The sequence below is a fragment of the Scaptodrosophila lebanonensis genome, unplaced genomic scaffold, assembly GCF_003285725.1.
Source record: "Scaptodrosophila lebanonensis strain 11010-0011.00,11010-0021.00 unplaced genomic scaffold, SlebRS2 tig00000001-arrow-pilon, whole genome shotgun sequence".
In the NCBI taxonomy this organism is placed as follows: Eukaryota; Metazoa; Arthropoda; class Insecta; order Diptera; family Drosophilidae; genus Scaptodrosophila; species Scaptodrosophila lebanonensis.
Window position 1 is genome coordinate 21,737,287 of NW_022060529.1, and position 18,054 is coordinate 21,755,340.

At 36.6% G+C, this 18,054-nt stretch overlaps 1 protein-coding gene across 2 annotated transcripts in view; it reads left to right on the plus strand.

Moving 5' to 3' along the window:
• The first annotated feature begins 598 nt into the window (after nt 1–598).
• The window catches only part of LOC115634600 (neogenin), a 62,676-nt gene continuing 45,220 nt past the window's right edge, over nt 599–18,054 (plus strand). For both annotated transcript variants that reach the window (XM_030532449.1, XM_030532450.1), the window contains exon 1: nt 599–1,404. In XM_030532449.1, coding sequence (XP_030388309.1) covers nt 1,281–1,404 — 124 coding nt within the window. In that variant the 5' untranslated portion in view covers nt 599–1,280. The remainder of the gene's footprint in view (nt 1,405–18,054) is intronic.

The window sequence follows — 18,054 nt, forward strand, 5'->3', positions numbered from 1 at the left end:
TTCGAAAGTTTGCAAATTTACTGCAGCATTTTTGTTAGTGTAAAGTCGAGCATCTGCTATTGACAGTTTATTCCGTAAGCTATATTAATTGCATGCGTATTTTTTTGTTCTCAAAACTACTGCATGCAGGATTTACCTGCAACCTGTTCAGTATTCTTCGGAAATTGAAATTCGATTTAAAACTTTCAACCATCAACTTCAACTTAAAACCACAATTTCCAGCGGAAAATTCCAAACAAATTTGATGGAAAAACTTTTCCAATGTTTTCATTAAAGCGATAAAAACTTGTATAAATGACCGAATAAAAAAGGATAAATAAATCATAAAAAATTTTGCCATTCAATAACTTTTTTTTAACAAATAATATTATATGAATAGATATATTTGCTTTCGAATTTAACCAAGCACGCGCCGACCAGGGATGGTACATGAGTCGCGCAATTTAGCACATTTTCACGCGCTTTGGTATTTTAACTATAGGGCAACACTGTTTTTCTTGCGTTCTTCATTCGGATTTTGAGTTTGGCGTTGTTAATACGTTGCGCGCTTGTTTGTCGAGTGGTTGCCGCTAATAAGTGTTATTTAACGATTATAATAAATAAAAATGCCTTTAAAATTCACATTAACATAAAATAAAGGTGATAAAATACCTACAGCAAATTCATTTTATTAGTTTTACGTGAAGTTTTAGTGAAAATCTTAAAATGAAAAACAGAGTTATCGTCGCACGCTTGTAAGAGTGAGACAACACTACTGCTACTGTCATTTGTTTATGTAGTTTTTGTTGTAGTGGCGCTTGTGGTTGTTGCTGTTATTCTGTTTGCGCCATGGCTAGAAGTGATTAAAAGCAACAAAAGCGCCTTAACAAGTTTTTTAATTGTTGTTGTTGTTGCAGACAGTGCAATGCCGGCAAAACAATCAAAACGCATTGCGCAAAATAAGGAAAATGTATTAGAGCGTGCATAAACAACGCCAAAAAACAACATCGTTAACGACGAATTCGGCGAATACACAACAAAAGTGGAGTGAGTAATAAATGTATAGAATGTTTGTGCGAAAGTAAAACTCAAGTGTATAGTAAAACGAAAACGAAATTAGAAGCGGTGGCTCGCCATGCCTTGCCAGGCATAAGCGTCACAATGCGGTGCATAAAGTAAAGTGGAAAACGAAATACTGGGAAAAAACGTAGCGTAGTGAATTCCTGAGTTTCAAACTGCTGCTGGTTTCATATTTTGCCGTCCTCTATACTTACCAACAACAACGCGACAACACAAAAATAATGGCAATAAGCAGAAGTAATTCGATTAGTGCGCAGGCCAAACCACCGACCAGGAGGACGCGCGTCTTTTTATTGTCGTTGCTGCTACTGACGCAGCTGGCGGATGTTTTGCATGCAAGTCAAGGTAAGTGTTCAAGCAGCGGAAGTTTATTTTGCCAATTAATGGCACACAAATGTCAAATGTCCGTCCTCCCACATTATCAGTGGACTTTCGTTTACGTCTATAGTACAGCCGATGTGCACAAATAAAGGTGACAAGCCGTCTGCTGCAGATTAGATGACTAGCGGCCAACGGCCGACGTGCGAAATTTCATGTTTGCAGTTTATCAACATCTACGTAAATAAAAAAGTAGATGTACAACTATATACGAGTTTGTATAAGTTTGAGTGTGTCAATAATGATAAGCGCTAAAATTTAACGAATTGAGGTTTGTTTATGACAGGCTTTATACATAAACACAGATAACCACACACTCCTTGATGACATATGTATGTACATACATACATAGATTTGCTCAAAATCAGCAACAGTTATTTAATCAATACTAAAGGTACTTGTTTATTGAATTGATATTAAATGGATCTAGAAATATCTTCTGGTATTGTATAATTTAAAATGAGTTTTTTTCAAGCTAAATTTTCCATTTACTGTACTATTCCTTATAGCTGAAAAATGTCAACACCTTTTAATTAGTTTTTCTTAATACGTAAGCAATTGCGGGCTTTTTGTTCATATGATTTCAATGAATGGGGAAGTCCAGTTGTTTCGCACGGGCTAGTTGTATTTTTTATAGATACGTTGAATCTAGTGCATATAACATTACTTCAAACATTAAGTTCGTAGTGCCTTTTAGGAACTTATTTTTGTATGTTTAAATAATTATCAATGAGAATGGAGTTGTTACTAAATATTTTTTGTGTACATATTTAATTGATTCTTAAAATGAAAAACCGTTGGTACGTCCCAAGCCCGTTTACTGCGCGTGAAAAAGATTAAACAATCAAAGTTTTTTTTGCAATGCCTCATCAGTTGTTCAACTATCACATGCTTGATAAGATATTGACGTTGCAATAATAATTATCACAAAGTTAATTGGTAGATTGCGCATATCCATATTTTCACGAGTTCTGTGAATTAGGCTTCAAGAGGCAATTGGGATTAAATTCTGTAACAACAGCTTAATTGATTTAAGCTCAGACTAAAAACTGTCCAAATGTACTGATATAGTCGGTCAATGAAATATTGTGAAATATTATTTAGAAAGCAACAGTTAATTAAAGCATATTATTTTGCTTCATCGAAAATGTGATTCGTTTTTTATGCATGTATTCGTATTTATTTACAAACCAATCGACACCTTTCCAAGCATTTATTTTACAAAAACAAATGCTCGCAATGTCCATGTTTATTTTCTCGAATTCGATCAGCTACAGCTTGAGATCTGGTTTCAACGACGAACGCAAATAACATGGAGTGCGATAAGCACGCCACACATTCCCTTCTAACTGCTCTCAAAAACAGCCACAGTCAGTGCTCAAATGCACGGCCTGGCTCGTTTCGACTATCAGGCAACAAGCAGGTAAAAAATGTACCTTGACAAGGGCCAAATCAATTAGGATTTGTAGCCCGACTCACATGCTGCGCTTGAGCGGCCGAACAGGCGAAAAAAAAGTTAATGCAAGACAAATCTATAAGCCATCCGGTCGGTACCGCTTGCCTTCTGCACTCACCCTTATCCCAATTGATGTCGTAGGCCTTAGGTTGTTTTATTTAAAGCATTTCAATTCACTTTCTGTCTCCTTGGTAGGCTAAGTTCGAACTGTTTTGCTCCCTAAAATAAACAACGGTCTAAAAATTGTGACTGTGTGGAAATCCACACAAAATGCGCAAATAATGCAAACAAATTAAATGATTTTCCCCTTGTGCGTATCTGGAAAGCAAATCCAGTTTTGTCTTTACAAAACCACCCCCTCGAAACAGTTGACAGAGGGGCAGGGGGTGCGTTATCAGCAGCAGGCGAAAGTTTGCTTGCTGCACAGAATTTATCACTGCCAAAGGAAAATGAACACGACTAAAAATGATAGCAACCTTCCAACCTCCGCTTGCGGCTCGGCCATGTGCTTTATCACCGTCCATATGCAAATGACTTGCAGTTAGGGGGTTCGTGTCGAAATTGGGTCAGACAGCTGAACTGAATGACATTCCATAAATAGGGCCATAAATTGTTGACGCTTTTGAATGCGGTCAACAAAAGATTTAAGGAACTAAAGTCAAGCCATAGAAATTAATTAAAAAATTATGGAATAATAAACGAGTTCAGGACGCTCCCCAACTACGCTCTAATTAATGTGCCCGGCATGATTAAAACTTAGTTCTCATTGTAGTATGTAGGTACTAGTTTTAGTTGTTGTCGAAACTGGGTGTAACCGGCAACTAAAACAACCGACACTCAAGTAATGGAACGCAACCAAAGCATAGCAAATTTTCCTTAGTCAGGCTAATGCTTATTTTCATTTACTTTAGCAATATTTCCCGTCCCTATTACTTTTTGTGAATGGGTAGCATAGGTTTGATTGAACAGTTTGTAACGCTTTTTAGGAGTAATTGACGTTTCCATGTTATAGTAAGTCTAAAATAAAGAATATTAGCACAATTTATATATTTAAATCTACTAGGCCTATAATGCAGATGGTTTAGAAAAAACAGTGATCATTTAACTCGATTTATAAAAGCAAAGTGTAGTAGATCATATAGTATGGTACATAACATTAAGTCAAAAAAAAAAAATGTACTTAACTATTGAAATAATACACAGAATCGATTCTCAGTTTCGTCCTTGCATGAATGGTCTAACTTATGATTTAATATATTTTTTATATAAAAAATTCTATGGGTTTTCCCAAAGATTTGGTTAGTCTACCCCTGTTATAGGTTCTATATCCTCTCTTTGGATAATTAATGTAATTCGGGGAAGTAAGTCGGCTTATACATATATTTCACCAGCTATTTAAGATTAACAGTATTTGGTCTCCTCTAGTTAATTAGAGATAGAAGTTACATTCCGAACCAGAACTAAGTTTTGACATTTTTTAAATATAAATGTCCATTTTCTTTGATATATTATTATGTATTGTGTTCATGAAATTCATTCTTCCTGGGAATTGTGACAATTGTATGGTGCCCTGTGGGCATATGTGTGTTGTGCGTGACTTCGTGTAGGTGTGTGTGTGAGTATATGTGCTTGCTGAAGTCGGTATTTAGTCACGTTACGTGATACAATGAGCGACATGTTATTCTAATTTTGCGCCTGCCCTTAAAGGGTGCGTCGACATCGACATCGTCACCGTCACCATCGTCGTTGTCGTGGCCATAAACATTTCCATATGCTTGCTGGTATGTGCTCGCCCTTAGGTCATGTCGCACAATGTGTTCGGAGTGTGTACGTATGGTGGTATTAAAGCATGGTATGAAGGTATGTGTCTGATAAAAATGAGGTCACTTTTTTACTGTCGGTATGTTACGCCGACTCTTGGATGGTGTCAACTGCGAACTAATTACCAGCGTGGCAAAAGACTTTCAAACTCTTTGGACGCCCGCTGTTGACAAAACGGAAGTCGTCGCTCACTTTTTACTACCCACACGTTTATTTTCTTTTGCGCACTTTTACTTATTTTTGCAAGCAGAAAGGATCGCCTTTGGCTGCGGTTGCCTTTTATGATTTTCCACACCTTTCCTTTCCATCATTCAATAAGCGAACTCAACGCTTTTTCGAGTTGCGCTTTACAGGAAAGGGCGCGCGATTCCATCGTCATCAACTTCATCATCATCATCATCATCAACAACAACAGCATTTTGTGCCAAGTTTGCTGCACATTTACATATTTACTTTGTGTTTAAGTTGGTAATGACTTTGACATTGTTCAAGGATGTTTTGCGGCATACGTCGAGTACAGACACACACATACAAACGTATATACACACTCAGTTAAATCTAGAGAAGAGTCAGCTTGAACAATGCACAAAATTAATGCTCCGATGGCATGCAATGGCAAGTCACTTTTTCTGTTTAAATAGGTATTTAAAAATCGCAGTAAATGATGAATAACTAAAATAATAACAAAGATACACTAAAACAATCTACAATTATTCAAATTATTCTATTTAGCCAACAACTTAAAAGTGAGTACAGCTCTAGTCTTTAACTTGTTTAGTTAAAACAGTATTTTTGTATTTACATATATTTTTTAATGGAATTAATAGTCAAAACACAAGTTTAACATTTTTCATTGTCAAATTTATAAACATAAAATTGATGGACAGGAATTTCATACTTCTTATTACTATCATTATGCTGGAAAGATTCCCATATAACACAACGCATATTCAACTAGTAATAATGACCATTTGGGTGCAAATATAATATATATACTACTTATCAACAAACTATATGTGGGTTTGGAACAACAGCTGTTTTCCCCAAAATACCTCAAAGTTACTTACACTAGCATTTTCTAGAGCTGCACAGAACCTGTACAGAAATTTCTATTTAAAATTGGATGGGAAGGTTCACAGGTGTTTCCATTTACGTATAAGAAAAGTTCTGCCAGTGAGTCAGCAAAACTTAACAAAAAATAACAATTTTTAATAGAAGAGAATAAGGTATTTCCATCGTCATAAATTGAATTTATTTTAAATGTATTAGACATTTTCGAATGATCTTAAAAGTTTGCTGGTAGATTTTATTGTAGTATTACAAAATTTTTAAATAGTCTCATAAAAGAAAAAATGTAGACATATAAATTTTAAAAATACAGTGTTAAAGTTAAATAAAATACTATAGGTGTAAAAGAGACTTAAGGCTGTATTGTTCTTAGGAGTATGGGTGTGATTATTGATATATTTTTAATTAAGGGAAGAAATTACCAATATTCTATAAAGAAAACCTAGCTTGAGTTAATTAAAATTTGTGTAACTTGCGTTGCACATGAATCTTAACACGTTTACAGCAGCGCAAAAATTAAATTAAAACAAAAAGGCAAAAACCCAAGAAACAGCAATTCGACATGTCATGTTGTGAGAATTTTTATGACCAAAAGCAATAACAACCAGAACAAGCAGAACCAAAAAAAAAAAACAAAAAGCAATTGAAAAAAATGAACAGCCAAAAGCAAAAACCCAAATGTTGTTTCATACAAACTCGTATGTATACTCGTATGTATATATCTACATACATACTTACATACAGATGCGCGTGCAGCAAATGCAATTTCAAGTTCTTCCCAATTCGACATGCAACATGAATAATTCACTGAGGCAACAACACCAACAACCACAACACCAAGAGCAGCTTCCGAGGCAGCCCAAAACACAATGCTGCGCTCTTGCTGCGAACTTGAGGCTATGGTTCAACGCACCCGAAATCCCACAACAATAACAACAGCAGCAGCAACAACAACACTAACAACAGTAAAATGCACACACACACACACACACACACATACAACCCTCACTCACAGTCAGAGGCTCTCGAAAACTTTTGCTGGTCAACCACAACGACGCACAGCTGCCGGTCCAGCGTTGATGCAAATCTCAAGGCAAATATGGGAGGCGAAGCGCAGCTCTGAGCTCCGGCGCTTCAAGGGGAAATTGGATGAAATTCATTTGGTTTTATTTTCATGTTGACGCGTTTCTCTCTTAGAATGTCGAATACAGGCAGGCAGGCAGGCAAGTAGTCAAGCGGAGAGGCAGGCGAGCAGGCAGGCACTTTGCAATTACACTCTCGGCATTGGCAATGCAGCAGGCGTGAGGCCAAGTGGGCGTGGCTTCAGAGGATTATAGCCAATTTGCATAGAGTTGCGTGGGTGGCTCAAACACTCTGCACAAGCTGAATTATTTGAGCTGCCTCTGTATTTTGGACGTATCTTCGTACTTCTGCGTGCGAAATGCAACGGATCGCAGCTTATTGCAAATTAAGACTCGACATTTTTCACATGCAAATGCAGGAAATACAATGTTAAGATATGCGAGTGTATCGGTGGTAATGTATGTGTGTGTGCGTGTGTGTGTGTCTTGTACATGGCCAACAGCGTCGCTGTCATTTATGGTAATAAAGTGTTAACTTAACAACGCAACTGACAGCAGCAACAACAACAACTACAATGACGCTGCCAACTGAGCCCAGCCTTAACATCTTAGCAAAAAGGTCAGACCAAGGCTACTTGATGGCATCGCCACACTGATTCAAAAGCTTTTGTGGCTCTGCTCTCCATACCCATGCCCATATCCAAGGTCCAGGTCTAAGCCCAGGCCGGTATTCAAGCATGTCATGTACTCTACTTTCTCATTACTTATTGCTGTTGTTGTTATTTTAACGGCACTTGAAACCCTTGTACAACAACATTATCAACAGAGACTCAGTTGTACAGCCGTTATATTGTAGTTAATGCCGTGCATGATTTAATATATTATCCAAATAAGGCTCGCATGTAAATTTCATTAATATTCTCTAGATGTCGAATCTGAACAGATTCTGACTAATCTGAAAATAATCTGAAATCAATATAGTACTTTTAAAGAATTAATTAATTTCAAAATAAATAAATTCTACAATCTACTTTCGAATCAATTTTACTGAAGCTCAAATGTTTTTGTACCGAAAAGGAAAACTTATAGTAACATAATATATATATTAACTATTATTTATCAAATGTATTAACTGAAATATATATTTTTTTATCGGGGTGTTTCGAAAACGCATGAAGGGTATTAAATAATAATTAAAAATAAATTTGTAATCTATATATGTATAAATTAAATTAAACTTTATAAACAAAAGCTTGTAACTTCACGCTATACTAAATATTTAAAGACTAGTATATATGTACACGTATATAGATCAGTAAAAATGAATGTATTTTTGGAGGATTTGCAAGAAAATATAAAAACGAAATATTAAAAACGAACAATTCCTGCTGCTTTAAAGTTAAGTCCTGATGATAAAGATGTTGTTACTCAAAATTACTCTAGCACAACTATGAAAAGACGGGATATCAATGAAAGTTGTTAAGTAATCGTATTAACTGCTATTATATTGAGATAGATAACTCAAGAGTAGGCAGCTCCCTCACTCAAGCCAGTAACAAAAACGGAAGTCAACAGTAAAAGTTGCTGCTCCCTAAACGACTTCGAACTTAAGCATGGCTGCTACGCCCATCATGCCTCTGTATTTTACTGTCTGCCTGGACTACAAATAGAACTCAATTATAGTAAAGCCAAGCAAGTAGCGACCACTTTGCGCCATGACTAGGCGCACTTTGTTTATGGCTTGGCAAGTCAAAAAAGACCAAAAGAGAACGCTTTAAAAACACGCTTCATAATTATTTTGCAAGCAAGCCAAGCGATAACTTTGCACTGCTCGAAACGAAGCAGCAACAGTCGCACTATGGCGCAATTTATTATTTTTGGGTGCAAAAATGAATAACTTTTAAACATTGGCAGAGTCTGAAATTCAACTAACTGGCCAGCCAAATAGTGTCAGACTTGTTAAATGCTTGAATTGATTCATTAAGTCTCGTGCTGTAGACTTCCAGATTGCTAAATTAAACATCTATACGACACTCAAATTGATATACAAATATCGAGTTGGGCTATATTTGGACAGTTTTCTAAAAAAAAATAACTAGATAGCATTAATATAGACTGATTTAATAGTGCCTGACAATTTCGACTTAAAATATGAATAAAGTAATCCGTTTCTTCTACTTGTTAAAAACCATGAATTTGATCCTTTTAAAAAAATTTATAAGTATCGTATGTTTACATAATATTGAGATTGAGTTAAAGAGTTTTAAAACTACAGGCTAAATTGAGGCTATCTGACACGCATCAAAGTCTATTTAAATGCAGTCTTAAAAGCTTACTGATCTTAAGCTTTAGACCCTAGAGAACAGTTGAGGGCTCTAAATACTAGCTATTTTGAAAACAAGTGGTTGTATTATAAATGAATCCTTCTATTATATGAATATAACCATAGACACTATTGACATTATGTTAAGATCTGTTCTTACGTCTAAGTTAAACAAAATATTCATTATCTTTTGAAGTGTTGATAATAAAGCTCAGAAACTCTAAAACCTTTCTATAGAGAGTGAAAGGTACATGAACCACCTTGCGATTTCAAGCAAAAAACCACTGTGCACCGCTCAGCATGGTAAACAAAGTTAGTCTGCTGCTCACTCGGTGTTGTAAACAAAGTTTTTGCTTTGTTCATGGGGACTGCCATGGACGAATATTGTGATGCTATGATATACTTACATACATAGCAGTGTCTTGCTTGGAGGCTGAAGAAAATGAAGTTAGTCATTTGTTGTGGCTGCCTCTGAATTGCCACGTTTTTATATCTTAGCTGTATCAGCTGGTCGCTCTTTTTCTCTCTCTCTTATCGGTCACAAAACGGCTGCGCATGCGCACAAAATGTTGCTTAGATATAAGCTGTGAACTGGACTGCACATACACATACATACATAAATACATGCACGTATAATGCGAGTGACTGCCTTGCCTTCTAAAGTAGATCGATCGTTTGATTGGGTCCGCACGGCGACTGCCAAGCAATATCTGTAACGCTAATCTGACGGTTTCTAAAGCTGGGCGCGTTTGCTACAAGAAAATAGTAGAACATGAAAAATGAGCGCGACTGCTTTGGCGACGCGGCGTCGACAAACGACCGACGACGACAACGACGACTTGATGTCGATGGCGATGCCGATGGTGATGAAGACGGTGTCTAGTGGGGGGCAGATGGGGGAGGTACAAGTAATTTGTTGGAGGCAGACAAAAGACATCGAACGTTGAATGTTGAACGTCGGTTGCATTTACTGGCGAGCTCTTGAAAACGGCTGCGCAGTCGTCGCTATTATTTTATTATTATCTAGAAAATGCACGTACTTTATACCACTTATACCTAAATACACACAGTCTTATTGTAGTGTGCCAGGCTAAGCAGAGCGGGCACTGATCGAGCTGCTGTTGTTGTTGCTGCTAGCGGTGGTGGCAGCACGACAAACCGCAGCGCAGAGCTTTAAGTCGGTTGCGCTCGTGCCCAGTCAACGATCATATACATACATATATTTGTTTGTATGTATGCAAGTGATCTTATCTTAAACGATGCATGTCTGTTTTGTCTGTCCGTGCAACTTAAGTAGGTACTAAGTGCTGCATATTTCATAGCCCGTCGCGCTCTTGAGCTATTGAACCCAAGTGGCTAAGCCATTTGTTTTGTTCTATAAATTGTTGGCAACAGCAGTGTACGTACGTGTGTGTGTGTGTGCAATTTATAGCTTTAAAGGTGTTTGCATGGCTGTGGCTGTGATTGCGTCGAAACTACTGCCGATATTGCCGTCTGATTAATGGTAATTATCAGTGGGGGCTGCTGCTAAACGCGTATCAGTTAAATGGAGCTGTCAGGTAGGTACGACTATGTGTGTGTGTGTGCCTCCCAGATAGTTAGTGTGCGTGAGAGAGAGTATCTGTCTCCTAACTTTTGCTCAGCTTAAGACATTTGCATAAAGTATGCATTTAAAATGCGACTAGTTGTTGGTTGCAGCAGCGAAAAATAACGCAAGCTGCCACAAATTGAGGCAACATTGTGGTCTTACACCATTAGACACTTGTCTTTATGTGCGCGGCGCAAACACTTGACAACTTTTTCAGTGTAACCGTGCAACGAGTTTATTTCTTGTTAGCCACTACAGTTAGTAGAATGTTAACCAGAGTACAAGACGTCTAGTAACCAAACTAAAAGCCCACCAAATGTTCCCATTATTTTCTTTTAACTGTTCTAGAGGGACTTAAGCAAGACTCAGGTGAAGTACAAATCTGTTCAGTATTTAAAAAGTCGAAATGTTTTCTTTTCTTTCATTTAGGATATCATTTTTTTAAATATTTCTTAATTAAATTTGGACAAAAATTATACACATTTGTGGGGGGCTTTTATTTATTTTTAACAAGAACAGCAGAATATAAATATATGTAAATATTATTAGAAAAGCAGTCAGTTGCCTCTATTATGAAAAAGTTGTATAACTAGTGGATTTACACGATTTTATTCATAATTACTTATAGATTTCTACTCCACGCAAAGCAATTATTGTACAACTTTTTCACTGTTTGAAAGTCTATCTAATAATTTTCTCTAAGATCAAGAGCACATCAAATTTGTATGCCAGTGTTAGCAAAAGTATAGCAGAGATATTTTTTAATAAAAAAAAAAGGTTAAAAAAAATTAAAACTAATTTGTTAAAAGAACGCATTCTTTTTAAATATAAGATTATTTATCCTATTTATTACATTTCTCAACTAATTGGTATTTGATTCATATCATGCCAGTACAAAAATCATGCGGTAAAAGGTAAATTTTGGGTTTTTAGTATATGATATCCATTTGTGTGTAGCTTAAGCATGTAGTTATGTAGATATATCCTTGAAAAACAGAACAAAAGCATGTGTTGCTTTGTTTGTCGCGCCTTTTGTGGCTTTTGTAGTTGTGAGGCAAAAGATTGTTTGTTTGTTGGTCGCTCTGTGTCCCGTACCCCATATCTCTCTGCCCCAGTCATTTTGTCTGCCGTTGTCATTCCTTGTGGTCTTCATGGTTGTTGTATTGTGCTGCATTAAATATGCAAGCAACGAACTCTGCTGCCTTTTGTCTTGTGGCACAAACAATGCAAGCCTTGAGCTCTGCTCTTGCCTTGCCTTGCCTTGCCTTGTCTTGCAAATGCTCGCAAATGTTGTAATAAGGTGGTAAAATACAAGACTAACAACACTCGAAGCACACAGAGCTACGCAAACTATCTGGCAATGACACAAATTGCTTTTGTGCTGCTTTTCCCAGCATTTGCATTATCTCCTATATCTATCTGTCTGTATCTCTATCTTTTGGCAGCGCCTAATATGCCATGTAATTGAATGCCACGCATAAAATTATGCCAACTGAGAATAGAAACGCAGCGAAACGCGTTAATGACGATGGAATGAACGGGTTCATGGCATAAAGGACTTGTACAGATTTCTTATTAAATTGCAAATGCGTGGGCAAACTTTGTGGTTATTCAAATGGGAAGCGACGCTTTTTCTACTAACTATAACTAGCAATTAAGGCACTGAAGCGTCCAATTTTATTCACGTTACTACGGCTACGGTGCAGATTCATAAACTCCTAACAGGACAGTCAATTAATGAACAGCTTTGGTGAATAAGCAGTATTTGGTACACTGATAGAAAAAGCTTTAACCTCCCCGAAATCTGAAAAGTTTCACCCCATACAAAGGATCTACTAGCCTTACTAGCCTTAGCTTCTATTAAATGCAAATAAAATAAACGAAATTATTTATTTAATCATTTATATTATTGTTACTTGGAAGTAATTCTAAATTGCAATGTTAATTTTTAGCCAAACCCTAATTATAACAAATATTAAGTAAAGCTATTTATAATATAATGTTTTTCCCGATTGCTTATAACTTTGTTGGCTGTCTTCATTAAAGCATTTAGAAATGTGTGCTTCCAACATTTTTTAGATCATGTTTTATTATTGAGCATAGGATTTCTTTTCTCCAAGTACCCTAGAAATCGCATGATTGTCAAAGAATCTGCTTACAGTTATTGTTATCTTACCACTTTTGAGTAGATTGGTATACAAATGTTGTTTCCCAGAGAAAATCTTGTTCAGATTTTCAAATATATACTCTTACGGCCATTCAGAATTTTTGTGATGATCCCGTTTAAATAAAATGTTTTTTCGCAAGTGTAGTTATGTTAATTGTGCACCATATAAGCAGCTTTTACACTTTGCTCCGCCACTTTCGACTTGGCAATTTAGGCGGGCAATATAAAGTCCAACGCACATAGTTGGCCAATTTGGAGCTGATGAGAGGGAGCTGGAGGATAGGAAGAGGCTGACAACTGTGCTTTGTGCTGTTTGCTCTGACAGGCGTAAAATTGCGCGCACTTGCCCCACCCGCTGAAGCTGACAACAACGACAATAACTAGAAACAACACTTGAACTTTTGCATGAAGTGTTTGACATGACAACAGAGACAAGAGAGCGACGCTTCTCGCTTTAAGCCCTTGTTGCCACAGAGGCCGCCACCAGCAAGAGTTGGAACTTGACTACTTGGGCTCCATGCTCCATGCTGGCACGCCCGCTTGAGTAGTTGCCAAGTTGCAGTAATTGTTGCAAGCCATGCCAAATATGTGGGTAACTTACAGGCACACACACTCACTTGTACATATACTACTTGTATATACATAGCTGTGTATGTTTATGAAATTTGCCTAGAGCTGGCGGAAGTCACGTAGTGAGTAAAGAACTCGAGGAAGAATAGAGATAACGCTCACAGCTGCCAAAACGTGATTGATGTGCCGCCATGTCCAAAAAAGAATGAAAAAGTTAACTGAATGACCAGAAGCCAAGCATGTACACGTTCATGCATACATACATACATACATATGTATATGCAAGTACATATGTAAGCATGTATGTACATGTCAATATGTGTATGTGTGTGCCTTGCATTTAATTATCGGTTTGATGGACGCGCTTCAATCAGCGAAATGTTTTATGCAAAGGTTGTCATTGCATTTTTTGCATATACTTGTATGTATGCAAATGTTCATTGCTGTTGCTATAGCATACTTTTTGGGGACGTCGTGCACTTAATTGGCAGATCTATATAAAAGTCCAGTTTGCACACAGGAATAATTTTAAAGTAAAAACACATCGCCATCACTCTAATAAAATAGTAGAAACGGAAGATTCCGTTTAACGTACTTACTTTTTTAACATTCATCATAATTTTTACATCATTAGAAATTAATTTGTATTCTAATATGGTTTTTATGATGCCTATTCTTTTAGCAAGAGTCTTCTTGCTGGTTTTTCACAAGTCGATTGGTGATTAATACATTCTGTAGTACATTTATCACAAGCTTATTTACTATCTGCCTGCTTTTGTTTTTCCTTCCTTTTATTTAGCTATATTTTAATGCATGTTTATATTTAACTTTATTGATCATTTATTTGAACGCCTTGAACGGAACATATTATAATAAAGTAATTATTATTTCCCTTTGACATTGTCTTTGTAAAATTTAGAATGCTTTACTAATATGTATGGTACAGTAAGAGGTACTGAAGTTCACGGTCATTGGACGACAATTGTTTACCTTTATACCAAATGCCTACACGCATACATATTTTCACAGAAATCTCTCGCCTTTTGGTCTTCTGTAAATATTTGACTTGACACTAACAACATGGTGTGATGTGTGTTGTGTGCGTGTGCCTGTCTGCCTCTTGCTGCATATGCATGTGTACGTGTACGTGTGCTTAGACGTGATGTTATGTGTGCTGCTGGGTTCTCTTGAGTTAAGCTGCGCTTTTGCTGCCTTTTTGTTGATGGTTGGCAAACATTTGGGGCTTTATCATAACTAATGCATAAACAATGGCTTATGTGTAATACATTTGACTATCAATTTCCAGTGCAAGCAGTTGGTTAAGCCCAAGTCACAAACACCCACACTCTCCCGCCCAAACACGCAAATGCAACATAAATCTTTGTTAAGCAACATTCAACAAAACGAAGATACAAATAAACTTGTCGCTCATAGTATACTATACTCGTACAAAGCTGACAATTAAACATGAGCCACCCCTCTGCTCCCGGCACCCTTTGCTGCCCCTCACCAATGCAATGTACACTGCGCGACAACCGATTAGCCCACTCTATGCTTCTTTAAAATTAACTTTCTAGCTAATAAAAATTCATTAAATTGTACACCAGAAAAAGTAATAGTTATTATATTAGCTTTATAAATAATATTTTAACAGAATTTTAACAAATTTAATACCAAAAATTCACTTTTATTTTTGCGACATTTGATTAGCACACCTTTATGTAAATATCGAATATCATAAGAAAGTGGGCACAGAAAACCATGAAATTAATTTTTTACCTAAGCTTCTGCATTTTCCTAACTTATTTAAGAAGAATTAATAATGGGTTGAGCCACCACGGTTAACTATGACTTCATACATCCTGTTTATAATTTCTTTAAATAATAAATAATTTGTGCTAATCGGCTGTCGCAGAAAAAACCATGCATTTGTTTCTGTCGCTCCAAAGAAAACAGCAAATCAAAATAACGGTACACTTTCAGAGCATCAGAAGTGTAAATAAAGAAGAATGAACGAAAACAAGAGAGGAATGCTAAAGTCGAGCAGGCTCAAATCTTCAATACCCTGTACCACCCCACAAAAAAATAGATTAATTTAATTATTATATTATTATATTATATTAATCAGAATCGTGTCTATGCGTGTTTGTGTACTTGTACATATGTATGTATGTGTGCATTGGGCATGGTTATATGGCTATAACTTTCTTTCTGATCAATCTATCATAATGAAACTTGGTATACGGATATATAATTACTAACTGGATGTGTCTACCAAATTTTAGTTTAAATTTCCAAGAATTACGGAAGGTCTAGAAAATCTTGAATAGGGGGGGAGTGGGGGGTGGCGCATCGGGAAAAATGAACAAACTCGTCCTTTCTCGGGCTCAGGAGAATCTGTATACCAAGTTTGGTTATTCTAGCTCGTATACTTTCTGAGATCCTTGCGTTCATACAGACGGACGGACGGACGGACAGACGGACATGCCTATATCGACTCGTCTTCTCATCCTGATCAAGAATATATATACTTTGTGGGGTCTGCCACTACTCCTTCTGCCTGTTACATACATTCGCATAAAACTAGTATACCCTTTCACCCTTTGGGGACAGGGTATAAAAATATTGATCATGATACATATTCAGAGTACTGAGTTATTTGCATTTGCACTGAAAGATTAAAGAGTGTGCTAATCGGTTGTCGCGCAGTGTATATATGCATGTTCAGTTCATTTCGTGGTTGGTTCAATAAACCGCGTTATTTGCTTTATTGATTGCCTTATCAATGGCCTGGCTGTCTGAATGTCCGCATATATGTGTGGCTGTTTGTCTGCCGTTCGCTGCGCTTATTTTCCATTTATCAGCGCAAACATAAATGTTGATAACTGCATCAGACCGCGGCCTCTGCGAGCGTAGATTGCCAGCCTGCCTGCCCATCGATAGATGGATAGATAACTTTTTGGCCCGCGCGCAACGTCAGCCTATTGGGCCAGTTTCAAAGTTTGGAGCTGCATGCGTGCGTGCGTGTCTCATGGCGTGTGATCGGAACTGCTGCATGCCAGGCAGTACATACTCGTAAATAAATTGTGGGTCGTTTACAAAAATTTATTGTTTGGTAGCTGTTTGGCATGAACTCCTCTCTCCGTCTCTGTCTGCATTATGCATTACACGCTTTCTTTTTATGGACGCAGCCACAAGAGGCACAGCAATGGAAACGCATTATTTATGGCAGTCCCTCGCTTTTGAAAGTTGCCCCATTGCCCGTTCAAACTGTGCAGGTTGGAGTTCAACCAGCACTGCATTTTTTTATTTTTTATTTTTTATACTTATTTGTAATTTCTGTGTAGCTCATTATTTTCATCGACCTCCAAAACCTTTAAAACAAATGACATACTATACTATACATACAACTTCTTGGCACGTATATTGCTGGAGAAATAAAAACGGACAGTACTTTTACGATATTCATTTTCTTGTTAATTTAAATTTATTTGCCAGCCACCTTTGAACTGATTCCATTTAAGATTTTATCGAGCTATTTATGTATTTATCTTGCTCTCAAAAATAATTGTCTAGCAATTGCTCAAGTGTGTATGCAAATTTATTTCCCATTTACTTTATTGTGGCCCCAACTGGGTTTGACATTTTATTAACAGTTGACGACGGCTTTGAAAAACTTAATCAATTTAAAATTCTAGGAGATAATAGTGAGTTTTAAGTATTACAAGTATAAGCACAACAAAACATACTAATATTCATAAAAAACAAACTATGAAACGTAAAAATAACTGAAATATCACCAGAAATAGAGTTATGAAAATGTAAAAGCCTCTAATCTATATCTAGTATTCATAATTTGCTTTCATTTTATGCGACTTAAGTAATATATACAATATATCCAATCTAGAAGCTACGTAGTTTTTAAATATTTAAAATCCAATAAGATTGGTTCAAAACACTATATTTTTTCAATTACTAATTTATGACATAATAAAATAGTATTAGTTTGTCTTCATCGAGTCTTACTGTATACTGCAATTTTTGCCAGAAACGCTTCACAAAACTTGTCTTTTGAAATTGCATAAAATTTTCATTTGGCACGAAATTATAAGTTTGTGTTTACGGTGTGTTTGTAAATATATATAAGAGCCTTTGTTTATTGTACTTTCGAATTGGGCGGCATTTTATTGTCTTGTTTGCAAATATATATAAGTAAGCAGCACTTTGAAATGTCAACCCATATTAAAAGCTTAACAATAGTTTGTGTTATTTGGATTTGAAAAGCGTTTGAGAATTTTAAAAGCAGAAACAGCTATGTACATGTATTCATTTATCTGACCATTGCCTGTAGGCAGACCTGCTGTCCACTATCAAATGCGGTCAATGTGGCTGCTGTCTGGCTGCCTGCCTTGTTGCCACACATGTAGGTAGTGGCAACAACTATGCTGCCACATGTTTGGCGTGGGCGCCAATTGCTAGGCCATAAAAATAAATAAACTGACCGAACAGGCGACAGGCTGCAGCAAAATTAATTGCAAAATT